This window comes from Tenrec ecaudatus, chromosome 8, assembly GCF_050624435.1.
Source record: "Tenrec ecaudatus isolate mTenEca1 chromosome 8, mTenEca1.hap1, whole genome shotgun sequence".
In the NCBI taxonomy this organism is placed as follows: domain Eukaryota; kingdom Metazoa; phylum Chordata; class Mammalia; order Afrosoricida; family Tenrecidae; genus Tenrec; species Tenrec ecaudatus.
The window spans coordinates 40002052-40028426 of NC_134537.1; the positions used below are offsets into that span (position 1 = coordinate 40002052).

General features: G+C 42.3%; 1 protein-coding gene across 4 annotated transcripts in view; it reads left to right on the top strand.

Annotated features, from left to right (window-relative positions):
• Nucleotides 1-26375, top strand: part of WDR53 (WD repeat domain 53) — a 54059-nt gene that overhangs the window by 4901 nt on the left and 22783 nt on the right. The window contains exons 2-4 of one of the 4 annotated variants that reach the window (XR_012785720.1): nt 3411-3906; nt 6239-6332; nt 16530-16636. Coding sequence is in view for 3 of the 4 variants with exons in the window: in XM_075556256.1 (XP_075412371.1) it covers nt 3427-3906; nt 6239-6835 (1077 nt within the window). In the remaining variant the exon portion in view is untranslated. Of the gene's footprint in view, nt 1-3410; nt 3907-6238; nt 6860-16529; nt 16637-26375 lie in introns of those variants that run through there. The other 3 variants (XM_075556257.1, XM_075556256.1, XM_075556258.1) reach the window with 3 other exon arrangements.

Sequence of the window (26375 nt, forward strand, 5' to 3'; positions counted from 1 at the left end):
ACTTAAGCCCCTGGCATCGGCTTCTCATTTTTCCCCTCCCTCTCCGCTCCCCCCTCCCTCATGAACCCTTGATAATTTATAAATTATTATTTTGTCATATCTTGCCCTGTCCGACATCTCCCTTCACCCACTTTTCTGTTGTCCGTCCCCCAGGGATGAGGTCACATATAGATCCCTATAATTGGTTCCCTCTTTCCAACCACCCTTCCTCTACCCTCCCAGTATCGCTACTCACACCACTGGACCTGAAGGGACCATCTGCCCTGGATTCCCTGTGTTTCCATTTCCTATCTGTTCCAGTGTCCATCCTCTGGTCTAGCCAGACATGCAAGGTAAAATTGGGATCATGATAGTGGGGGTGGGGGGAAAGCATTCAGGAACTAGAGGAAAGTTGTATGTTTCATAGTTGCTACACTGCACCGTGACTGGCTCATCTCCTCCCGGAGACCCCTTTGCAAGGGGATCTCCAGTGGCCTACAAATGGGCTTTGAGGCTCTACTCTGCACTCCCCCCCTCATTCACTATGGTAAGATTTTTTTGTTCTGGTGATGCCTGATACCTGATCCCTTCAACACCTCTTGATCACACAGGCTGTTGTGCTTCTTCCATGTGGGGTTTGTTGATTCTGAGCTAGATGGCCGCTTGTTTACCTTCAAGCCTTTAAGACCCCAGATGTTATATCTTTAGATAGCCGGGCACCATCAGCTTTCTTCGCCACCTTTGCTTATGCACCCATTTGTCTTCAGCGATCGTATTGTGGAGGTGAGTACACAATTATATGATTTTTTGTTCTTTGATGCCTGATAACTGATCCCTTTAGCACCTCGTGATCACACAGGTTGGTGTGCTTCTTCCATGTGGACTTTGTTGCTTCTGAGGTAGATGGCCACTTGTTTATCTTCAAGCCTTTAAGACCCCAGACGCTGTATCTTTTTATAGCCGGGCAGCGTCAGCTTTCTTCACCACATTTGCTTATTCACCCGCTTTGTCTTCAGCAGTTGTATCAGGAAGGTGCACATCATAGAATGCCAATTAAATAGAAGAAAGTATTCTTGCATTGAGGGAGTACTTGCGTGGAGACCCAATGTCCTTCTGCTACATTAATACTAAACCTATAAATATATGCACATAGTTCTGTTTCCCCATCCTCATATATAAATTTACTTGCATATGTACATGCCTTTATCTAGACCTCTATAAATGCCCTTTTGCCTCCCAGCTCTTTCCTCTATTTCCTTTGACTTTCCTCCTGTCCCACCATCATGCTCAGTCCCCACCAGGGATTCAGCAATTCCTCTTGGTTGCATTACCCTTGATCACACCCTACCAGGCCTTCCTCACCCTCCTTACCACCGTTTTGGGTCACTTGTTACCTTTCCCCCAACCTCCCCCTCTTCCATGTCCTCTCAGAACTGTTGGTCCCATTGATTTCTCCTTCAGATTGTTCATCCAGCCTATCTTATTTATACAGATCTGCAGAGATAATAACATACACAAAAACAAGACAGAGTAAAACCAAGCAACAATATACCATCAAACAACAACAAACGAATGACCAAAAAAAAAGACACAATAAGAAAGAAACACTTGTAGTTAGTTCAAGGATTGTTTGTTGACCTTTAGGAGTGTTTTCCAGTCTAGTCTGTTGGGGCACCTGTTGGGTCCACCTTCAGCATTCTCTGGGGACCTTGCCGCTCGGTTCCCTTGCTGTTCTGTTGCACCCCCTAAGTGTTTTGCCTCGGTGTGTCAGAATCAGATTGGGTGCAATTCCCACACTGTGTCTTTGGTGTTGTCCCCTGTAGGGCTATGGGTCAGTGAGGGGCGTCATGTCTCATAGTGGGGCTGGCCATGTGGTCCTCTCTGTGGACTGGCTGCTCCATTTGGGAACATCGTGCTCCCGGCCTGGTGGGCCAGTATGTGCTCCACTCTCTCTTCCTCCTCCTTCATCTGCTCCTGTGTGCTCCGATCAGATATGTCCCTCCCGCAGCTGCAGATTCAATGCTGTCCTCTGAAATAAATTCTTCTGGGGTGAGGGGCAGATGTCCACTTAGTAGTTGGGATTGGGGCCGGCCCCCAACTTTATTCTTCTTCTTAATAGCTTCTCATTTCCCCCAACCACCTCTGCAATAGCCCTAAGAAACAATAAATCTACTTACTGTCTCCATAGATTTACCTATCCTGGATTTCACATAAAGAAAAATATATCAAGCAACTCTTCCAGCAACGATAACAAAATAAACTACAGAAAAATCTCAATGTAATTCCATTTTATAGTCAGTAAGATGAGATCATGCCAACCAGAGGGATGCTTTGGGGAATAAAATTAGATTAATGAATTAGTTTCTGGTGGTAAGACCCTGAGATCTGCATTTTTACAAAATCCCAAAACTCCAAACTTACTGCCATCGAGTCAGTTGCAACTCGTAGCGATCCTGCAGGACAGGGCAGAACTGTTCCTTTGGGTCTCCAGGACGAATTCTTCATGGGAGTCGAAAGTCTAGTCTCTCTCTTGCTACTGAGCTGCTGTTAGTTTTGAACTGCTGATCTTGCAGTTAGCAGCCCAATTCGTGTGACCACTGTGCCCACCAGGTGGTCTCCTAGGCCAAACACTCTTATATTCTGGCCTAACTCAGAATGACCGGGAGGGTTTGTTAAAACATTGCTGTGCTCACATTCCCGGATGATCCTGATACTACTAGACTGGGGACCACCCTTTGAGGGACCACTAATATAGTGTATTTACTATCAGATACTGCTTTGATCTGCATCATAAACAGGAAATGTTAACATTGCTTTACATATAAGATGTCAGTTAATTTTCTCAATGGTCCTATGAAATAAGTATTATTATCCCTCTTTTATAGAAGAGGATTAGGATATTTTCATCCCATTTTGTAGAGGTTCCATAGCATGCCACACAATCATCCAGGTAATAGGTGGTAGCGCCCTGGCAAACCAAGAGAGAAACCCCAGAGCTCACTCGAAAACATATTCAATAAATATATAAAAAACATGATTCAGATAAAATTGATAACATAACAATACTACAATCTTTTAAAGATATTTTTCTTAATATAAATACTCGCGTGGACTTCAAAAAGTTCGTGGAAATTGGAATTAAAATAGAGTGGAGTTTTTCCACAGACTGTTTGAAACTCCCTCATATTTAGCATTTATTCCTATGTGAGCCTCACATTAAAGACTGGAGGGCCCAGCTTGCTTGTATCCCCCGTGGCAAGGGAAGTCCACTTATGCATGTGCCAGCTAGCATGTCACAACTCTATTCGAAGACACTTCTGTGCACTTGATCTTTACATGTCTTTTACAAATATTTAAATATGACAGCATTGACCAATTCCTTCCGTCGAGTTCTTGTAACACAAAATTATGATGTTGCCCCTCCTTTCCAGAGTCTTGTAGACCGTCATGGCAGTCAGGTGGACAGGCGACCATTCTTCTCCTATTCTCTGCCTGAATGCAAGTAAAGAAGGGGTTGTGGCCTCTGGTGCAGAAGGTGGAGATCTCATGACTTGGGGTGAAGACGGGACTCCATTGGGACACGTACAGTTCCAAGGAGCTGATGATGTTACCAGTGTCGTATTTTCCAACACCTGTCCCACCAAGCTCTATGCTTCACATGGAGAAACCATTAGCATACTGGATGTCAGGTCCCTCAAAGGCTCCCTGGACCGTTTCCACGTCAATGAAGAAGAAATCAATTGTCTTTCGCTGAATGAAACTGAAAACCTGCTGGCTTCTGCTGATGACTCTGGGGCCATCAAAGTCCTGGACTTGGAAAATAAGAAAGTTAGTAGATCCTTGAGGAGACATTCTAATATCTGTTCCTCTGTCGCTTTTCGGTCTCAAAGACCTCAGAGCCTGGTGTCATGTGGACTGGATATGCAGGTGAGGCATTTGCAGAGAGTACTTGGCTAGTTGCTAAATGGGACTTGTTAACAGAATCAAATTACTGATCTGGCTAAATATATCTTTGTAATGTCTATCCTCTACCAACATGTCTGATCCATTTATGAGCCATAAGCATTGCTTCTAATGCACATTTAATGCTAGCCAGACAAAACCCAGAAGATTATATTTGCAAAATAATCACTACTCCTAAAGTTGTCTTTTCTCTATTTTTTGAGACCTTTCTAAAACCTGGCAATTGATTGTATTTGGTTCTGAACATCTATGTAAATGAACAAAAGGGAGTGCAGAAGGCAGAGTGTATCACCATTCTGTACAAGCTGTGTTGTTTACAGTCAGTTGGAGGGGCTGGATCTGTTGTTTGACTTCAGCACCGGTGGAAGGAAATGTTCCGTCTTGATAGCCAGGAACATCTACAAGTCAGCGCACATCTGAAGAAGGCCATCAGGAGATTATGTATACCTAGAAACCGGACTGGAGGTGTTTTAATTCCTGGTTTTCACGAGGGAAGGAATTGGAATGTGCCAGTCTACACAGGAGATGTCACAGGGAAGCAGAATTTTGCTTAAGATAAAGAACTTTCCAAAAAGCACAGTCTTTCCAGTGGCGAGATGTGCTTCCTCTTGAGAGAATAAATCCCAACGGTTAGAGTAGTCATGACTTGTGTTTGTTGAGCCATTACTACTTCCAGTAGCATGTATTTGTTTTCATGCTAATTTCCTACAAATGAGGAAACTGAGATTTAAATTAAGTGTCCACGCCACTCCCTAAACTTGGATTCAAGCCACAGCCTCTCTGGTTTCAAAGCCCGTGTGTTTTCTTCTATGACACCAGAGACATTCAGGTAGAATGTCATCAGTGTGTGGTAGCAAAGGTTCTGGGTTTGGAACTATTGTGTATTAATGACCTTGCCCAGAACTGCTTTGGGCATATAATCCACATTCTCACTTACGTACTCTTCGCTGACATTGACCAAATTCATCAGGTTGTATAGCCATCCTCCCTGACTAAAATGAACTCATCACGCCTTAAGAACCTTCTCTAACCTTCTGAGCTGCCGTTGCCCATTCAATCCCATATAGATCGTTCTTTCAAAGAGCACAGTGCTCAGGGAAGACTAGTAATTAAAATGAACTGTTATTATATCTTAAAGAAGAGTTCAAGGGATCTTTTTCCATTTTAACAATTACCTCGGGGCAATAATTCTGGGGGTTCATTCAACCTCTAGCTCCAGAAATCTAGATTACATGAGTACTTTAAATTTCTTTATTTTGAAAACAGGTTCTAATGGGAATAATCATACTGGTGGTAAGAAAATGACAGTGACTAGAAAACAGAATACTTAGTAAGTAGCTTCCGGGATGCTAATCTTATCATTTCAGCTCTGTGCTTTTGACCATCCAAATAGATCACTTGTACCTACTGTCCATTTCAAATATGAGACATCATTCGGCATATTACTAGATGATAAAATAAAACGGAACCTTCTCATGTTAAGACTATTTTCCTTTCCAAACTGGTCACTGTGGGAAGAGAATAAAGTCACTAGGTGTTACAATATAAAACCCATTCACAACTCTTTATGGTTTTGTTTTAAACAGATTTTAACTTTAATTTCCATTTCAGCCACTTAAGTAAATCCAGGAGAATGATAAGAGAACAAGAAAAAACCCTGGTCAGACTTCAAGGACTCTTGTTAGCGAACAGATATGTTTGGATTTCTGCACTTGTCTCGGCATTTTACTAGGCTGTAGCAAAGATGAATGACCCGGAGAGGCTGGTCTGTACTGTGGGAACTAGCTATCACAAAGAGAGGAGTAGGCCACAGTAGAGAGAGAGAAGCCTTTTTGGAAAGAAAGGGACTTGAACTAAATCCCTAGAATGGGTAGTTTGGGTACATGAAAGGAACGAGAAAGCATTTTAGGTTGAAATACTTTGATGTAGATTCCAGATTTCATTTTTATTTAGTTGATAGACCTCGTTTTTGTAATTACCGTAGATTAAATAAATTTCATAATCTTGGGCTTTACTTAAAGAGATAAGTATGACTTAAATTGGCAGCTGCCTGAAATTTTATATTAAAGAGGTCTAATATAAAATTACTTGGTTATTTTGGTAAATTCTACTCAACTCCTTTAACGGTCTCGTTTTAGCCTCAGGACATGTTGGGATAGTAGTAACTGGGTTCTGTTTTTGTACTGATTGTTCTCAGACTTTTTGGATGGTTTTATCAGAAGCTGCTGAGCATGATAGTTTGAGCCAAATGATGAGAACTCTAACCACGTGACTCTCGGCTCTTCTTTATTTAAAGGTGATGCTATGGAACCTTCAGAAAGCCCGGCCACTCTGGATTACACATTTACAGGAGGATGAATCAGAAGACATGGAGGGCCCACAGTCACCTGGTCAGCTCTTAAACCCTGCTCTAGCGCACTCTATCTCTGTGGCATCTTGTGGCAATATTTTCAGTTGTGGTGCAGAAGATGGGAAGGTTCGAATCTTTAGGGTGGTGGGAGTCAAGTGTGAACGGGAACTGGGGTTTAAGGCTCACACCCTGGGGGTGTCCCAGGTCTGCTTTTTGCCAGAGTCTTATTTGCTGCTTACTGGAGGAAATGATGGAAAGATAATGCTGTGGGATGTGTGCAGTGAAGTCCAGAAAAAACAGAAGAGCCCTACAAAACAAGTCCACAAGAGGAAAAGTAAAAGAGCAACTTACAGCAAGCAGAGCAGAAGCACTAGTGCTTCGGGAACAGACCAAGAGGAAGGTGGCAACATTTTGCCAAAGCTGACCATTACACACGGAGATAAAGTGAACTGGCTCTTGGGTACAAAGCTAAAGGGAAGCCAAAAAATATTAGTAGCTGATCAGACTAGTTGTATATCTGTATATCCCTTAAATGAAATTTAAATCTAATAAAAATATTTGAATAACTGGTTTTTGAAGCTTTAAAAAAATCCTGATTCATTTAGATTGTCAGGTGTAGAATCATACCATTCTATTGTATAAATTTGAAGACACTTGTGCAAAGAAAATGCTTGGGTTGTACTTCACATCGTGAAATATTAAATTTGGGGATAAGACAAGTACTACTCATTAAATATTGACCATGTATCAGCCATTTAACTTTAATTCAGCTTTATTCCAAATCAAAAAGTGGATGATATCCTTCATTTTAATGCTGCAGGAATCAAAGCTCAGAGATGTTAAGTAGCCTATGGAAAATTAAAAGCGTGCTTGTCTGGAAAGAACTTTGGTTGGCTTGTCCAGTCTTCTGGCTTAGGCAAGTCGTATGCTGAGTGAGATGTGGTCGCTGCATTAGTTACTGCACTGTTAGCTGCTGCGGCGTGGCCTCTGACTCCTGGAGACTCCGTGTGCAACAGAACAGGACTTTGTGATCAAGGGGGTTTTCATTGGCTGAGTTTTGGAAGTTGGTCTGCTGGGTCTTTCCCCCTAAGCTGTCAACCCTCACTGCAAGCTGCTCGGCAGCAGCATATATGCGCCTCCACTAACAGGGGCAAGGCGAGAGGTCTGCCAGTGAACTCAGGAATCTTTCCAAGTTGGAAGAGAAAACACTGTCTTTCCTGAAGTCTTGGATGAAATTACTTTTTACTAAAGTTTTTATTTTGGTGGTGTTGAAGAATATTAAATAAACTATGGACTGCCAGACGCATGAACAAACCTGTCATGGAAGAAGTATAGTCAGAATGTTCCTTAGAAACGATGAGGGCAAAAATTAATCTCATATATTTTGGCCATATTATCTGGAGGGACCAGCCCCTGGAGAAGAACATCAGGCTTAGAAAAGGAGGTCCGTGAACAACAGGAAAGTCCTCGAGGAGCGGGATGGACGTGGCCTCAAACAGTAATTGTGACAGTGGTGCAGCACTGGGCTGGATATTCTGGTTATACAGGGTTGTCATGGGCCAAAACCGACTCCACAGTGCCTAACAACTTTTCTAATAAAATTCCAGAATAAATGTAATAGAGTAGTATACCCATAAAGTCACCTTGGAGATTCACAATGGATTTAATATTGGATCATTAAAGGGATTGAGAAGTTCTTTAGAACAGTCCCATTTTGCTGTCATCTGATTGCACAATAGTTTACCAAGTTGACCACAGAAGCCTTTTTTAACATAAAACACTTAAATATCACACATCTAGTATCCAATGAGTCTGTTTAGGAAAATGCTTTAAAAGATCATGCGAGTTAATGTTTAACGAAAGATTAAGTCAAAAAGTACTGCTATTAGAATTCCTGTTCATACATGCACTGGTTAATTCTGAACAGAATCTGTTTAAACATCTCTGTGTTCCTTGGACGGCTGCAGAAAACTTCTATCATTAATACACCTGTCTTAGTCTTGGGGTCCCTTCAGAAAAGAAGTTGTAAGCAAAACAGTGGCTTCCAGTGGGATTTGCTGAATGAGTTAAATCCAAGCAGAGAGGACAGCTCAGCCGATTAGCACAGCTGTTTGGGGCACTCTCAAGGGATGATTGTGTTAGATTTTCTTGAAGTCATGGGATGGTGGTGGGGCTTATGAAGTTAGTTTAAGAAAATTTAAAACTATTGGTGAGAAAAAGACCAGGCAAGTTATGCAAAACAATAATATATATATATATATATATATGGTTCTAATGTACTACTAAAGGTTGAAATACAAACAGCACCCCCCCTTTTTTTAAAAAAATAAGAATCTGTGTTATACATTGTCTCTAATTTCTGGTGGGGATGGAAGGGTCCGATGAAGAACTTGGTCTTTTCGTTCACTGTTGTCAGGTGCCATTGAGTTGGTTCTGCCCCACAGCAACCCCATATGCCACAGAATGAAATACCACCTGGCTCTGTGTCATCCTCACGGTTCTGTCTGAGCCCACTGTTGCCGCCCCCATGTCCTCTGTATTAAGGGCTGCACCTTTTCCACTGCTCCCTACTTTACCAAGCAGGATGTCCTCCAGGGACTAATGTCTCCTGACCACGTGTCCAACGTATGGGACATCTCACCAGCCTTACCTCCAAGAAGCATTCTGGCGGTCCTCCCAAGACAGATTAGTGGTTCTTTTGGCAGTCCATGTTACTTTCAATAGTCTTTACCAACACCATAATTTAAAAAGGCAGCCATTCTTCTTTGGGCTTCCCTATGCACTGTCCAACTTCCATATGCATCTGAGGCCATTGAAACCCACGGCTTGCATCAGGCCTACCGTAGCATTGCTTGTTTTTCAACACTGTAAAGAGGTCTTGTGCAGCACATTTGCCCAATACAGTGGGTCGTCTGCTCTTTCATGAGCACCGTGGATTCAAGAAGAAATCTTTGGCAACTTCGATCTTTCCTCCATGTATCATAATGTTACCCATTGGTCCAGTTGTGAGGATTTGGGTCTTCTTTACATTGAGTTGTAATCCATCCAGAAGGTTGCAATCCTTGATTTTCATCAACAAGTGCTTTAAATTATCACGTTCAGCAAGCAAGCTTGTGTCATCTGCATGTTGGCGATGTCTTCCTTAATCCTGATGCTGCACTCTTCATATCAGCAAACAGATTGAACAAGGATGGTGAGAGGATACAACCCCATCACACACACGTTTCCTGATTTTAAACGATGCGTATTCCCTTGTTCTGTTTAAACAACTGCCTCTTGATCCATGTACCGGTGCTGCAAAAACACAATGGGCTGTTCTGGAATTCTCATTTTTCTCAAGACTATCCATGGTTTGTTATCCTCCACACAGGGCAAGGCCTTTGCATAGTCAATACAACACAAGTAAATGTCTTTGCCGTATTCTCTTCTTTCAGCCAAGATCCCTCTGACATCAGCAGTGATTTATCACTTGTTGCACGTCCTCTTCTGAATCCGGTCTCAACCTCAGACAGCTTCCTGCCAATGTATGACCACAACCATTACTGGTTGCTCAGCAAAAATGTACTTGCTGTTGAAACTTGCATGTTGTTTGTTTGCTTAAATTTCCATATTCATCTACTGCAGTGGTTCTCAACCTTCCTAATGCCTCAGCCTTTTCATACAGTTCCTCATGTTGTGGTGACCCCCAACCATAAGATTATTTTCATTGCTATTTCATAACTGTCATTTTACTACAGTTAGGAATCTGGCGACCCCTGTGGAAAGGTCATGCAACCCCAAAATGGGTCGAGACCCACAGATTGAAAATAATATATACAATGGAGCTCAAGGACACGCTTGTGTTCTGTGTGTCACCGGGTCGCGGGTCATAGATGCACACGACAGGCAGGCAACCGACATACAAGGGACACGAACAGAGTTACAAGGTCACAGAATGGAATCAGGGACCTGGCCTGCGTAAATTGGGCCAGCTTGTTCGGGGAAGAGTCTTCTAACAGACCCTCTAACACGCCCATCTCCAGCAGCGTGAGGTGCATCTGCCTCGGAAACTCTCCATCCCTCAGCCAGTGGGCGCCCCGGGGACTGCAGCCAGTGAAGAGCCAAGCACCCACCTTGGGAATTGAACTCTGCGTCTGATGCGGGCCTCGGAGGCCTGCCACCCAGCGGAAACCACGGGGCCTCACCCCCACTTTTTTTTTATAGTGATTTATTCCATTTATGTGGAAGCATGAGTGACGTCATTCCTTCACTCCTGTTACCACTTTTGATTACTGTAACAAATGGAATTGTGTCCCCCCAAAACATGCTATAAATCCCAATCTCTCCTATGGATGTCATTCTATTTGAGAATAGAGGTGTTTGCTTGGTTAATGAAGTCATTATCGTGGGATGTGTTTAAATCAATCATGAGATATAAATACATGCCCCATAAAGGTCACCAAAGAATGCCGAAAAGAGCCCCATTTCCACTCCCCGCAGACCCCACGCCCAGCCCCAGGCCGCCATCCCAGCGGTCAGTTTGAGCCCCTGGTGCAGCCATGGCACCGATGCAAAGTCTGTGGGAGGACATCTCGCCATCCTCATTCCGAGGAACGTCCTGGCTGTGTCATTCAGGACAACTGTGTTTGTTCTGCAGTCCGTGTTCCTTCCACATTCTGTGCCAACACACACTCCAAAGGCTCAACTCATTTCCAGTCCTTATTCACCGTCCAGGATCCCCCAGATGAACAATGAGCGCCTTCCCCTGTTGCTGAGACCCTGACTGCAAACTTCCAGCTTCCCAAGTTATGAGAATATGATTCATTAAGAGTGCATATCGTTTTTGTTGTTAGTTGCTATTGGATTGATCCCAATTCCAGGCGACCTTGTGTGGGCAGAGTAGGAGGCTCCATTGGGGTTTTTAAGGCTGGCCTTTCAGAAGCTGACCTCTCTCCTAAGCACTTTTCAGTGGGTTCAGGCTGCCAAGTTTAGGCTTTCAGCTAGTAGTTAAGGTCTTAATTGTGCCATATAGTTTTTAGGTATTGCTTTAAAATAAATATCCATGTCACCCCACTATGTCAGCCCTGTCAGCATAGTACCACCAGGCTTACACAGAAAAATTCACCTTTTTTTAGAATGGTGATACAGAGAGCGCTTTGGTGTATTGTCAACCACATGACGTCAGCAACCCTGTATGGGTAAACACTTGGAGACTTTCCGTATTTGTTAGGCCCAGACAGCTTTGTTGAATCTGGCGTCAGTGTTCGTAGCTGGTGTTCCCAGCTACATGGCAAATTCCCAGATATCTTTGCATGTCTAAGGAGCACGCTTTATCCTAGAGCCCAGTCCATGAATGCACTTTGAGTGACGGCAGTGTCCCCTCTGGTCACCACTTTGTCGACAGCAAATCGGCCCTGTGTACCACCTTTCTTTGTGGGAGCCAGTGCCCTGACCAGGTTGGAAAGCAAATGCAAACATCATCTTGGACTTCTTTCACAGCCATTACGTCCTTGAATGCACAATGCAGTGAGGTTGAGATCATCATCTCCAATTTGTATGCAAGGAAATTGAGCACCTAGGGGAATAGGTAACTAATTTGCCAAGGTCACACAGGAAGTTAATATCCAAGATGACTCCAAAGCTATCAATCCCTCTCACTACTTCAAGAGAGAAGATCTAACTTTAAATGTGCCAGATATTTTATTTATTGTCTATTTGTATTCTACCCCCAAAGAACCTTGATTGGGTCTGTTGCCCCTATCCGAGGTGGCGGCCCTCTCTGGGTAGAGCTGTAAAGGAAGTATCTTCTAGGTTAGTTAACATTCTTGCGTCCACGGCTCAGGCACTAATCTCTAGGCTGGTCAACTGGAACTAGGCTGGTTGGACTGGTTTTCGTTCTAAGAGATGGCACAAGACATGATCTGAATAGAACAGGTTCAGGTCACCGCACTATTGAAAGTTTAATGTGGTTCGTATATAAAGTGGGCTTCCCAGAAGATTGATTAGTACCATAAGTAAGGAAAACAAAATGAAATTGATACAACTCTTATTTTATTAATGCTTACTAATAGCTGCAATGCTTCCTATATTCTTTTTTTCCCCGCTTCCTATATTCTTAATGTTTCGTAGTCTTTTTTATAATAGAACAATGGTCCATAGCAATGTCACTGCTAAACCTGAAGACAAGCGTCCCTCCCTAGTCATTGGCTTCTCAGCCATGTGTTCCCTTGCCTTCTGGCCTCCATGGTCCAAGAAGCCTGCCTGCTGTTCTGCCTCAGTGTTGTAGTCCCAACACTGCTGTGGTCTCAATGTGGCATGGCCTCTTCTGTCTCTGCCACTTCAGGCAGGAAAGGATGTGGAACATGCTCCACTAGTGATTCTTCTTCCTTGATGGTCCCAGGAGTTCTCTGTTCTACTTCTGAGATGGCCTCTCATGCACCAGGGAGTGACAACCAAAATCGACCAATCCCCTCGATCAGTGTTCCACATACCCTATTTGCATAGTCCCATCCAATCCTTTTTTTGGAATTACAGAGATATTGATAGAAGATCCATATTAAGAAATTTCACTTTGCCAGTTATTAAAATGGGTATTCTTAGTCCTAACCTTAAAAGGTTGTGAAAATAATGAAATGCATAGAACACTTAGCTCTGTGCCCAGAGCATAGTAAAATTTCAATAAACAGCTGTCATTAAATGTAAGAGTCCCTGGATGGTGTAAAATGGTTAATATACTCACCTGTTAATTGAAAAGTTAATTGTGTGAGTTCACCCAGAGAGAACTCAGAGGAAAGACCTATTGATCTACTCTGAAAAGTCGGCCATTAAGAACCCTGTGCAGTGCAGATCTCTGCCACTCACTGGGAAAGCTCCGAGAGTCCGTCCGTCCTCTGGTGGGAGTACCATAGGGAGAGTCTTTTCTTTTGGAACTAACTATGGGGAAAGTTCTCAAGACCTGCTGGGGTTAGTCAGTTAACCAGATATAAGCCTGGAGGGTCCCTGCATTATCTCTGAGAGATACATAGACTCCTCACAGTAATGTTGAGCCTGGAAACAGTTATGCCCGAAGGAAGTGTACTCTTGGGCTTCCTAGTCTATGAACCAATCATTTTTAAAATTCCACCTAAGCTAGATTTTATCATAACTTAGAGACTTGACCAACTGAGTAATCAGTAAATGTTGTTTAGTGATGTCACTGAATGAAAGAAAGGTACCAACCTTGATCCTAAAAATGCCAGTGACAAAAGGCCCTGACTGGATAGCGAAAGGAGAAAGGTTCTACTTTGTTCTAATAACCCGGCATTCTGTGATGCTCACCTTCCCGACACAATCGTTGAAGACAAAGTGGGTGCATAAGCAAATGTGGCGAAGTAAGCTGATGGTGCCCAGCTATCAAAAGAGATAGTGTCTGGGAGTCTTAAAGGCTTGAAGATAAGCTGTCATCTAGCAAAACCCACATGGAAGAAGCACACCAGTCTGTGTGATCATGAAGTGTTGACAGGATCAGGTATCAGACATCAGAAGATCCCAAACAATCATATTGATGCGAACGAGGGGGATTGGAGACCCAAAGCTCATCTGTAGACAATTGGACATCCCTCACCGAAGGGTCACAAGGAAGGGATGAGCCAGAAGAGAGCCATATAGCTCTGACGAAACACAGCATTCCTCTAGTTCTTTAATGCTCCCTCCTCACGTCCCCCTCCCCCACTACCATGACCCCAGCTCTATGTTACAGATCTGGCTAGACCAAAACATGCACACTGGTACAGATAAGTGCTCTCGACACATGGAGTCCAGAATAGATAAACCCCCTCAGGAACCACAATGAGAGTAGTGATACCATGAGTGTAGGGGGAAGTTGGGGGGAAAAGGGGGGAACCGATTGCAATGATCGATGTATTAACACCACCACCACCACCCCGTGACGAACAACAGAAACATGGGTGAAGGGAGACAGCAGACAGATATGAAAATAATTTATAATTTGTCAAGGGTTCATGAGGGCGGGAGGGTGAAGGAGGGAGGGAAAAATGAGCTGGTACCAAGGGCTCAGCAAAAAGAAAATGTTTTGAAAAGGCTGATTGCAACTTATGTACAATTGTGCTTGATACAACTGATGTATGGATTGTTAGGAGCTCCCAAGTGAAAAATTAAAAAGATGCCAGTACATATCTATGGGGGAAAATATTTATAGTCTTGGAAACAAACTCACAGGTACAGTTCTACTCTGTCCTATCTATGAGTCAGAATTGACTTGATGGTCGGGAGGTTTTTGAGTTTCATGCCACCGTTTTGTGAAATGAAAATAACACAGCCATGACATTGGGGCATATCGTGCCTATCTATTGATTCAGATATGTATTTCGTGTCAGGAAGGAATAGCTGGTCACTGGCAAACTAGAGGATCTTCTGAAAAATCACGTAAGGATGGTGTCATTTTGGGCATTGAGACTGGACGATTTTTTAGGAGCAAGGTAATAAGAATTTAAATGAGGTTTAAACATCAGTCCCCTTTGCATCTCTTTTAGTTGCTAAGAGACCCTCATCCAGACTGCCTAAACAAAGAGGAGAATTTACTGTTAGCAGATTACCAAGTGGGCAGAAGTCTATCTAATCAGGGACAGAAATGTAGCTTCTTCTCTTTGAGAACCAAGGCAGCTGCATTTTCAGTCTCTCGGAGTCCACGTGATCATTTGGCTTTGCTTCTGTTTGCCTAATGGCTTTCACTTGGCAAAAGATGCCTTTGTCTGATTACATAAGCAATCATTGCCAAACAAGTTGGCAATGTCATGAGCCTAAGTTTTAAATTTCTGAAAAGAATCAGATTGGCCCAACTAAGTCAAATGACCCCTCCTGACCCAGTCAGCTCTGGACGTGGCTGTTACCACCTGGGAGCATCATGAGCCAAGATGTCCACACCCCTAGGCGGAGAGTAGGTAGAGAGGTCACACTCAGAAAAAGGAAGTGTGGGGAAACCAACAATGCAAAAAGATCTACAACAATTGATATTTTGGTAATAAACTTATAGCATAAAAATGACACTCAAAATTATTTTTCTTAGCATCAGCCATCTTGCCTCAGTTTGATTCTTAGTTTGCACGATAGAGGCATGCCATGATTCCTTTAGTTAATGAGCGTTTAAGGAAACAACGGTGATGTCAGCAGAAGAACACACCCCAGCCCGGGCACACGGAGAACCCGGATCTCATCAGGAATACAATTCAGTTGTAGTAGTCATCCAGCCACTCAGGTGTGTGCCATCTTTTATCATTTGAAAATGTTTCCCAAGATATCAGGTCCTACTCCCTGGAGTCTCTAAATGCCACCTTATTTAGGAAAAGAGAATCTGTGGAGATGTGATTACAGATCTTAAAGGACCTGGTAAAGGAACATAATACTGGTATTTGTGTATTTACCTTGAGATTTTTTATTAGTGTGTGAGATACTTCAGAGCAAGGACTCTGCCCTGTTTAGTTTGGAACCATGTGATGTGGTCTTTCCTGGGCCCAAATCCACACACACCAAACCAAAAGAACTCATTGCCTTTGAGTTGATTCTGACTCATAGCTTCCCGAGAGGAGAGGGAACTGTCCCATTGAGTTTCTAAGGTTGGAAAACTTTCTGGAAGCAGACGGCACATGTGTCTCCTGCAGAGTGACTGGTAGATTGAAGCTACGGTCCCTTTGGTTAGCAGCTGAGCGCTTTAACCACTGTTTCACTGTAGTTCCTCTCCCTCCCTCCCTCCCTCACTGCCATAGGGTCAATTCTGACTTGACTGACCCTATAGAATAGTGTAGAACGGTCTTTGGGCTTCCAAGACGGTAACTCTTGACTTCATCCTCTTCCTCAGAGCTGCTAGTGGTCTCAAGTGCTGACCTTGCAGGCAGCAGTCAAGGCCCCCAGGGCTCCTTTACCCACGTGAGCAGGTGAGCAGTAGTCATTAAATATGAAATGAGTTGAGGGAGGGGCAGAAGATGAAAATATGCAAAAAGAAATGTGGATAGAAAAACAAAGGGGGAAATTCAGCCTGAAGGGAGTTATACACTAGGTGAGTTGAGAGTGGGGCTTCAAAAAATTGATGGAAAAATACAAAAGAAAGATAATGGCATTTTTCAAAGAACTTTGCGAAGTCTGCCGTCAAATAGCAGCCAATATACAGCGACAAAGCACTGCCTGGTCCTCAGAATTGCTGTTTGAGCCTATTGTTGCGGCGCTGTATGATCCACCGCATTAAGGGTCTTCCTCTTTTTCACAGACCCTGAACTTAACCACGCATGATGTCCTTCTCTAGGGACCAGTCTCTCCTGACATCTGATAGTGTTTCCACAATACCTGAGATGAAGTCTTGCCATCCTCTCTAAGGTGAGGTGGGCGCTGCCTCATGGGTGGGGGAGAACCAAATATATGGAGGGTTTAACAGGGCATTGTTCTTGATTTCATTTCTTGAGATAGGCTGTGTAAATATATAGATATATAGTATATTTCTTTGAAAGAAAAGTCCCTCCAGATTCCAGAGAGAGGAGAAAAAGTGAAATTGAAATGGATTTGGAGTCTTTAGTGACAAACAAGTTCATCTAAAAAAAAAGAAAGGCTAGAGGACATACTTGTTTGTTCTTTTGGCCGTCCATGGAACCGCCAGTCTGCTTGGCCAACACCATAGTGCAAATGCATGAATTCTTCTTAGGGCTTCCTTATTTAGCCTTCGTATGCATAGAAGGCAGTGAAAAATCTCATGGATTGGGGCAAGCATACCTTTGTCCTCAAAGGCATGTCCTCTGAGAACATATAGTCTGCAATATCCTTTTTTGGTTTTGTTTTGTTTTTTAATCATTTTATTGGGGGCTCATACAACTCTTACCACAATCCACACATACATCCATTGTGTCAAGCACATTTGTACATTAGTTGCCATCATCATTTTCAAAACATTTGCTTTCTACTTGAGCTCTTGGTATCAGATTCTCATTTTCCCCTCCCTCCCCACTCCCCCTTCCTCATGAATCCTTGATAATTTATAAATTATAATTATTTTATCATATCTTACACTGCCCGAATTCTCCCTTCTCCCACTTTTCTGTTGTCCACCCACGAGGGAGGACATTATGTGTAAATCCATGTAATCAGTTCCCCCTTTCTACCCCACCCTCCCTCCACCCTGCTGGTATCACCACTCTCACCACTGGTCCTGAAGGGATTATCTGGATTCCCTGTGTTTACAGTTCCTATCTGTGCCGGTGTACATCCTCTGGTCTAGCCATATTTGTAAGGTAGAATTAGGATCATGATAGTGGATAGTGGGGTGGGGGCGGGGCAGGGAGAAGCATATAGGAAGTAGAGGAAAGTTGTATGTTTCATCGTTGCTATACTACACCCTGACTGGCTCGTCTCCTCCCTGAGACTCTTCTGTAAGGGGATGTCCAGTTACCTACAGATGGGTCTTGAGTCCCCAATCTATACTCCCCCCTCCCATTAACAATCATTTGATTTTTTGTTCTTTGATGCCTGATACCTGATCCCTTTGGCACCTTGTGGTCACACAGGCTGATGTGCTTCTTCCATGGGGACTTTGTTGATTTTGAGCTAGATGGCCACTTGTTTATCTTCAAGCCTTTAAGACCCTAGACCCTATATCTTTTGATAGTTGAGCTCCATCAGCTTTCTACACATTTGCTTATACACCCATTTGTCTTCAGCAATTGTGTCGGGACGGTGAACATCAGGAAATTCCAGTTTAATAGAACAAAGTGTTCTTGTATTGAGGGAGTACTTGAGTGTAGGCCCAAAATATATGCACATAGATCTACTTCGACATCATCATACAAATATATTTACATATGTACATGCCTGTATTTAAACCTGTGTAAATGCCTTTTGCCTCCTAGCTCTTTCCTCTATTTCCTTTTACTTTCCTCTTGTCCCACTTTCATGCTCAATCTTCATTTGGGTTTCAGTAATTCCTCTTGGTTACATTACCTTTAATCTCCTACATCCTGCTCACCACTGAATTGGATCACTTGCTGTTCCCTTGTCCCTGGGTTTGTCAACACCATTTCCTTTCCCCACACCTTCCCCCTCTCCCATGTCCCCCAGGAACCGTTGGTCCCGTTGTTTTCTCCTTCAGATTGTTCATCCAACCTATTTTATTTAGACAGACCTGCAGAAATAATAACATGCACAAAAACAAGACAGAGCAAAACAAAACAACAACAAAACCAATGACAAATAAAAAAAGAAAAGCCTATAGTTAGTTCAAGGACTGTTTGTTGGCCTTTAGAAGTATTTTCTGATGGAGTCCGAAGGGGTGTCATACCCTGGCTTCAATGTCTATTTTTGGTGTTCCCTGGGGACTTCATTAATTTGTTTCCCTTGCTGTTCTGTTGCACGCCCTCAGTGTTTTGCCTCGATGTGATGGGGTCAGATCAGGCGCAATTCCCACACTGTCTCCAGTGTTGTCCCCTGTAGGGCTATGGGTCAGTGAGGGATGTCGTGTCTCATAGTGGGGCCGGTCATATAGTCTTCTCTGTGCATTGGGTGCTCTGAACAGGGATATAGTCCTCAAAGCAACATCCTTTCTTCTTAACACTGTAAGGAGGTTTTGTGCAGCAGATTTACCTAATGCAATGCATACTTTGATCTCTTGACTGCTGCTTACATGAGCATTGATTGTGGGTCCAGGCAAGACAAAATCCTTGACAACTTCAATCTTTTTCTTCATTTATCATGATGGTAACTATTGGTTCAGTAGTGAGCATTTTGCTCTTCTAGACGCTGAGTTATAATCCATCCTGAAGGTTGCAATCCTGAATCTTCGTCAACAAGGGCTTCTAGTCCTCCTCATTTTCAGCAAGCAAGATGTGTCATCTACATATCATAGGTTGTTAATATGTCTTCCTCCAATCCTGGTACTGCATTTTTAAGAATATAATTCAGCTTCTCTGATTAATTGCTTAATGGTACCCATAGTTTGTTATAGCCCACAGAGTCAGATATAGTTGCATAGTTAATGTGTGAGTCTGGGTGGACTAGAGAAACAAATTCATAGACACTCATATGTATATAGGAAAGAGTTTTATATAAAGAGTAATTGTACATTAAGAAAGCATCCCAGCCCAGTTCAGATCAAGTCCATAAGTGTGATATTAGCCCATATGTCCAGTATCAGTCTGTAAATTCCTCTTCAGACTCACATAACACATGCAGTGAGTGCAGGAAGATCACCGGTCAGTGGGTGAAAAATCTTGTGGATCCAGTGGTGGTGGAAGCATCTCAGTGCTGGCATGGGTCTCCATGTGGCTCCTCCAACTCCAAGGCTCGGGCTGCCATCTGCATAGCTCCATGTGGCTGGTCAACAGGAATGTCTGCCAGGAGTGAGTGTGTTCCACCTCCAGTGAGCTATTTATCTCCATAGCGCCTCCAAATTAGGTTATCAAACTGAGACCTGATTGACGGGATAAACTCCACCCCTTCACTCTTGATAGTTTCAAGCTGGCACCAGATTATGTAATCACCACAGTTAATAAAACACAAGTAAATCTATTTCTGGAGCTTTCTGCTTTCAGCCAAGGTCCATCTGACATCAGCAATACTATCCCTTGTTTCATGTCCACTTCTGAATTCAGCCTGAATTTCTGGCAGCTCCCTGTCAATGTACTGCGGCAATCATATTGAATGGTCTTCAGCAAAAATTTACTTGCATGTGATATTAATGATATTTAACAATTTCACTTTTCAGTTGGTTGGCCAAGTAGCTGTCTTCCGAGTTTCATGGTATAGATAAGTGAGTGCTTCTAGTGCTTCATCAACTTGTTGAAGCATTTCAATTGGCATTCTGTCCATTCCTGCAGCCTCGCCCCCACCCCGCCCCACTAAAACCATCAGTGGAGCGTGGGTCATATAAGCTACTTCTTGAAATGGCTTGGTGCAGCGACTCTGTGTATTCCTTACATCTTCTTTTTATGCTTCCTGCATCATTCAAAATTTTGCCCCTAGAATCTTTCAATAGTACAACACAAGGTTTGAATTTTTTTTCCTTTAGTTCAGCTTGAGATATGTTGAGCATGTTATTTTATTTTTTAACTCTAGGTCTTTGCATAAAAACATGTGCCCAATTAATTTCTACATGTTCAACTCAGTTACATTGATTACATTCTTTAAGTTGTGCATACATTCTGTGATCCTTTCCCAAGTTATCCTGTCACCATTAACATAAACCCAATGCCCTCTAAATAAACCCTTCACCCCAACTAATAATCCTTGATTTCTGTATGTTTGCTTATTTCATATAAATGAGAGCATACAATATTTGTCCTTTTGTGAGAGGCTTATTCTTGTGCAGTATGATGGTTTTTAAAGTTTATCCCTGTTGTGATGCGTATTATTAAACCTTCATTTCTCTGTATGGAGGAGTAGTATTCCATCGGATATATGTGCTACATTTTGTCTATCCATTCATGTGTTCGTGGACACTTCATTTGTGTCCACCTTGGGTGACTGAAGTGTCGCGGTGAACCCGGATGCACATGCTTGTGTTTGTGTTCTGCCATCACTCCTTCTGGGTATAAACTGACCTTTAAGATTTCTGGGTCATGTAGAAATTCTCTGTTCCAGTTTTTGAGAAACCATAAACTGTTTCCCACCGCAGCTGGGCTGTTTTACCTTCCCACTACCTGTAGACGAGGGTTCCAGGTTCTCCACAAGCTCATCTATACCTGTTGCTACCCTTTTATTGTTATTTTTGTTGTTCTTAACCACTGATAGGGATGAGGGGGCACCTCTTAGTGGACTGAATTTGCACCGTTCTAGTAGCTGATGGCACTACGCATCTGTTCGTGTGCTTGTTGGCCATTTACGTTTGAACATCCTCTTTGGTGAATTGCCTACACAAGTTCTCTGGCCATTTTGAAAAATTAGGTTGTTTCTTGTTAAGTTGTAGACGTTTTTATTTTTAAATATATGTTGGATATTAGAGCTTTATCAGATATTTGGTTCCCAAAATTCCCTCCCAATTTGTCGGTTGTCTTTGTACTTATTGAATGAAGATCTTTAATGAAAAAAAAAAAGTAATTTTCATGAAGTCCAATTTATTTACTTAATTTTGTCATTTTCTCTTTGTGCTTTTGCTATCATATTGCTTCACCAAGCTCCTACTCCCTGGGCTCCCAAGTAGACTGGGGCGCGCTCGCACAGGCTGTGGCCATTGTGCTTGGCTGGTGTGGCTACATGTGCTGTGGAACACGTGGCATCTTTCATTATCTAGCAAGTTTTATTATCAGCAATATTCAGCCTACACCCAGTCATGGTCATTTGATGTTTCTTCTCCAAGTTAGCAGGTTGTGGCCCAGGATAGACAAGTAAAGGCACTGGCAGGATTCTTTGCCGACCCCACAGCTCAAGCACTGCAATTCTAATGATTTCCTTTTTCATCTCCGTCTTTCCCATGCATACAAAGGGAAAACTTTTGCTTGACTCCGATGCACCTTAGTTATCAAAGAGGCATCTTTGCTGTACTGAATCTTCAAAGAGAGCTCTTACAGATTCGCTCAATGTAATATATCATTTGATTTGGTTGCTGCTTCGTGGATATTGACTATTGATCAAAGCAGACTCAAATCATTCACAGCGTTCATTTTTTCTTCCTTCATCGTGATGTGTATTGGTCCAAGTGTGAGGTTTTAATTTTCTTCACATTCGGGTTGTGAGCCATGCTAATGGCTGTAGCCTGTGAGTGCCATCAATAAACAGAGCTTCGTATTATCTTCATTCTTGGCAAGCAAGGTCTTTCATCTGCATCATGCAAGTTGCTCGTGAGTCTTCCTCCGTGCGATGCTGCGGCCTCCTCGTGTCGTCCAGCTTCCTCGTCCAGCACACTCATTGACTAGGTAAAGGGAAAGGATTATTCTGCCGTACCCCTTTTCCAACTTTGAGCCTTTTGGGGGTAGACATTTTTGTAGGTGGTGCTGTAAGAGCAGATCTGTTTTTTGTTTACGAATGTATTCACATTGTGTTTCATCCCGTTACTGTAACACCTCAGTGTAACATCACTTGTCTGACTTCCTCCCTGTGTTGTCCATTCTTCTTTCCTTCCAAACCCTACTGAAGTTGGCCCTTGATCTAATTGTTTCCCCTCTTTATCTGCCTATTGTTTGACTGAAATTGAGCCATTTAATTCCATACTAAGGGCCAAAGTCTCGGGAGTCCCACCAGTCTCTATCTGACCAGCAAGTCTGGTTTTGTGTGTGTGTGTGTTTTATAATGCTCGGTTTTGTTACAGTTTATCCTTGTTTATTTAAATGACTGCCTCTGGATTTAAGTAGAGATTCCACAATTGCTGAATGGAGTGTTCTGAAAACTCTCTTTCTTTGCTATGTTATTGATGATGTATGATGCCCACGATCTAAAGCCTTCATGTAGACAACAGACACAAATAAATGTCTTTTTGGTATCAACAGTAGTGGCAGTTGTGACTTTATTTTCCATATCATGACATAGAGTAGCTCTGCTAAAAAAAATCTCACAAAAACTAAAACTGCTTTAAAATAAATGGCAGTTAAAAATTGATTGTGGTAATGATTGTACAACTCTTCTTGATATGATTGAACTATTAAAATATATGATATGTGGATTATAAAACAATTTAAAAACTAAAAATAAATGGCAGGTATAAATTCCAAGGCTTTTTAAAATCTGAAATTTATTGACAGAGAATTCGTAAACCCAGGAATGAATGTAACCCAATTAGAGAGGAATTTTTAATTGAGTCACTTGCTCCGCCCAGGTCATATCAATTTGCCCAATGCAAAAGAAACCTGCTCTGAAGCAATTAGTGCTGAATCCAAGATGCTAGAGTTGACCTAGTTTCAGTTAAATGACATAAACCCTTGTAGTAAATTCATGGTGTCAATTTTAATTTTATTAGCTGTAGCTGGATTTATATTTGACACACATATTTTATAGTTACACATGAGTTATAAATGTAAGGCATGCATCTTGCATGTTAGGTTTTAACATAAACAGCTCTGTGCTAAAAGAATTTTAGTATAATTATTAATAAATTAATCCTGGAAATCTTAAAACAGATACTGCTCATGCTGGAGTGTATGGGTTTGCAGATAGCACCCTACTGTCTCGTTGATTCCAGCTCATAGGAACCCTCTAGAGGACGTGGTAGAGCTGTCCCCTTAGAGTTTCTGAGAATGTAAATCTTTCCGGGGGAAGATAGCCTCAGAGCCGCTGGTGGGTTTGAACTGACCACCCTGTGACCTGCAGCCCGACTGAACGCAAGTCTTGTCTGCCCTTCAGCATCTCCAGGAGAGGCTGGTACCAGAATAGTGATGTTACAGGTCAATGTGAGGAGGTAGCAAGGTTGGATCCCGTGGTTTGGTGTGAAAGGGGTACAGAAGGAATTGTTTACTATGAACCCTGGAGATAGACAGGTAGAAAAGCTAGTCACATTATCACGAGGAGGTACTGTTGTTGTTGTTGTTGTTGTTTCAGTGAGTGGGTGGCTCCTGGTGCCATAAATCTAGGCAGGGGGCCAGGAGGGTAAGCTGGTTTGGCTGCTAAGACCTACCTTATCTGCCCTGACTGGGCCTGACTAGCCAGCCTAGTGTTGTTAGTAATATCAGCTCTCCAAAGCAGCATCTGACTTCTGATTAGTCAGGACTCTGTGGTTGAATTCAACAGATGACTCCGGAGAGGCCTGGCTGGTGTGGGGTCTGTTACCAAAGTAAGACAGAGACTAAGGACTAGGTCAGCACTTCTCTCTCTTTATTTCCCTTAAACCCCTTCCTCTTAGCTTTCTTCTTTTTTCGAAATGGTGTTTCTGCCGTTCCTGAGACCTTAATTTTTGCCTCTAAGAATTTTCAGAAGTTCCCCTTCATCCTTTGCCTGAGATAGTTCAACTCTTCCTAGAGACCCTGCACAACTGTCCTGGGTGGGCACAGGTTGCAGCAACTTCAGTTTAATCAATTAACTTAGTCACTGCCTGAACTTTCTCTGCATTTTGCCCCATTCTAAGTGATTTGGACAATTTATACATCTCCTTATTGACTTTTTTAATTTCTTCTTTATTTTTCTTCTTGTGAGTAAGAAACTCTTCCATGGTTCTAGGTAACAATGTATCATTTAGTGGTGGTGGCAGCTGCCATCAAGTTGATTCTGATTAGATATTTAAATTTTTTAAATTCTGGGGGAGCAGATATCAAGGAGTACAAGAAAGAAGAAAATGTTTTGAAATTGTGGTAGTGATTATACAACACTGCTTGATATGATTGAACTATGGAATGGTATGATGTCTAGATTAGCTTCTAATAAAATGGTTTGAAAAATTCTTTTGGTTTAGAATATCTTTACAATGAACCTATTTTGAATGTTCAAGTTCTAAAAATTATTTTCCTAAACATGGTTACTTTACAGGGTCAGTGCTTGTATATAGCTCAGAAATGTTCTTTCCATTCACTAACAGATTTACATCACTGGATACAGCTGTTTCTTTAAAGCATGATGTTTCTTTCAGTCTTTGTATTTTCTGAGACTAGTGGTCCATAGCCCTGGCCACAAATCAGATTCACCTTTGAAGTCTTTCAAATCTCACTTGAAAAATTCTAGAACACCTGGATTAAAATCAAGTCTTTTACACACTTGTCAAAACTTAAACTCCAAGCTCACTGCGATCGAGTCAATTCTTTCTTATAGTGACAGTTTGGCTAAAATAAAAAGTGGCAACACCAAGTGCTGACAAAGATGTAGAGAAACTGGATCACTCATGCATTCCTAGTAGGGATGTACAGTGGAAAAGCCACTCTGGAACCCAGTTTGGCAATTTCTTACAAAATCTGACCCAGAAAACATGCACTTCGGCAATTGTGCTAGAGAAATGAAAGTTTATGTTTATACAAAAACCTATACACAAATGCTTAGAGCAGCTTAATTTATAATACCCGAAATCAGGAATCAGCTTAGAAGTCTTTCAGCAAGTAGATTGTACATACCCATTGATGTATTTATTCTAAGCATGTGCTAGATGAAAATGGCACACACCCATTGTCTCAGTTTCCTAATGCTTGTATAACACAAATACCACAAGTGGTGACTTTAAAGAACAGGAATTTGTTGCCTCACAGATAATAGGGAGGTTACAAGTTCAATTTGACTTCAACTCTAGGGCATCTAAACTTAGGGATAGTCCCAGAGGTTCCTTGGCATTTCCCGACATCTGTTTTCTTCCTGCATGTTTATATATACATATATATATATTCTGCTCTTTTTATAAGATAATATTCAGAAACTATTGGGCTTAGGGGCGACTGTATTCTGGTATAACACCATTAACTTAAAAAAAGAAAGCTCCCTATTATCAAGCAGGGCCATTGTGTTAGTCCAGGTAGACTAGAGAAACAAAATTCATAGGCACTCAGATGTGTACAAGAAAGAGATTTATATAAAGAGTAATTGTATATTGAGAAAACATCCCAGCCCAGTCCAGAAAAAGTCCATAAGTCTGATATTAGCCCATATGTCAATAGTAGCCCATAAATTTTTCTTTAGACTCATTCAGTCATGCAATGACACAAAATGCAGGAAGATCACAGGCCAGTGGGTGGAAAGTCTTGTGGATTCAATGGTGGTGGAAGCATCTCAGCACTGGCGTGAGTCTCCATGTGGCTCCTCCAGCTTCAGGACTCGGGCTCCATCAGTGTAGCTCCATGTGGCTTGTCAACAGGCAATGTCTCACAGGGAATGAGCGTGTATCTGGCCCCCAGTGAGCTATTTACCTCCATTTGCACCTTCCAAATGAGGTCATCAAGCTGCGACCTGATAGACAGGCTAGGCTCCACCCCTTTACAAGTTGACAGATTATGTAACTGCCACAGCCATATTTGTAGGTATAGGGGCTAGAGTTTCCTCATTTGTGGAGAGGGGGGAACGCAATTCACAGTAGCTATGAAATACTACTCAGCAATAAAAAATAATGAACTATTGATACACGTGACAACCTGGGTGAATCTCCGGAGAAATGTGCAAAGTGAAAAAATCCAATCTCCCAAATCTTGCATTTTATATTTATGTAAAATTTTAGAAATGGAAGACTAGTGGTTTTCCA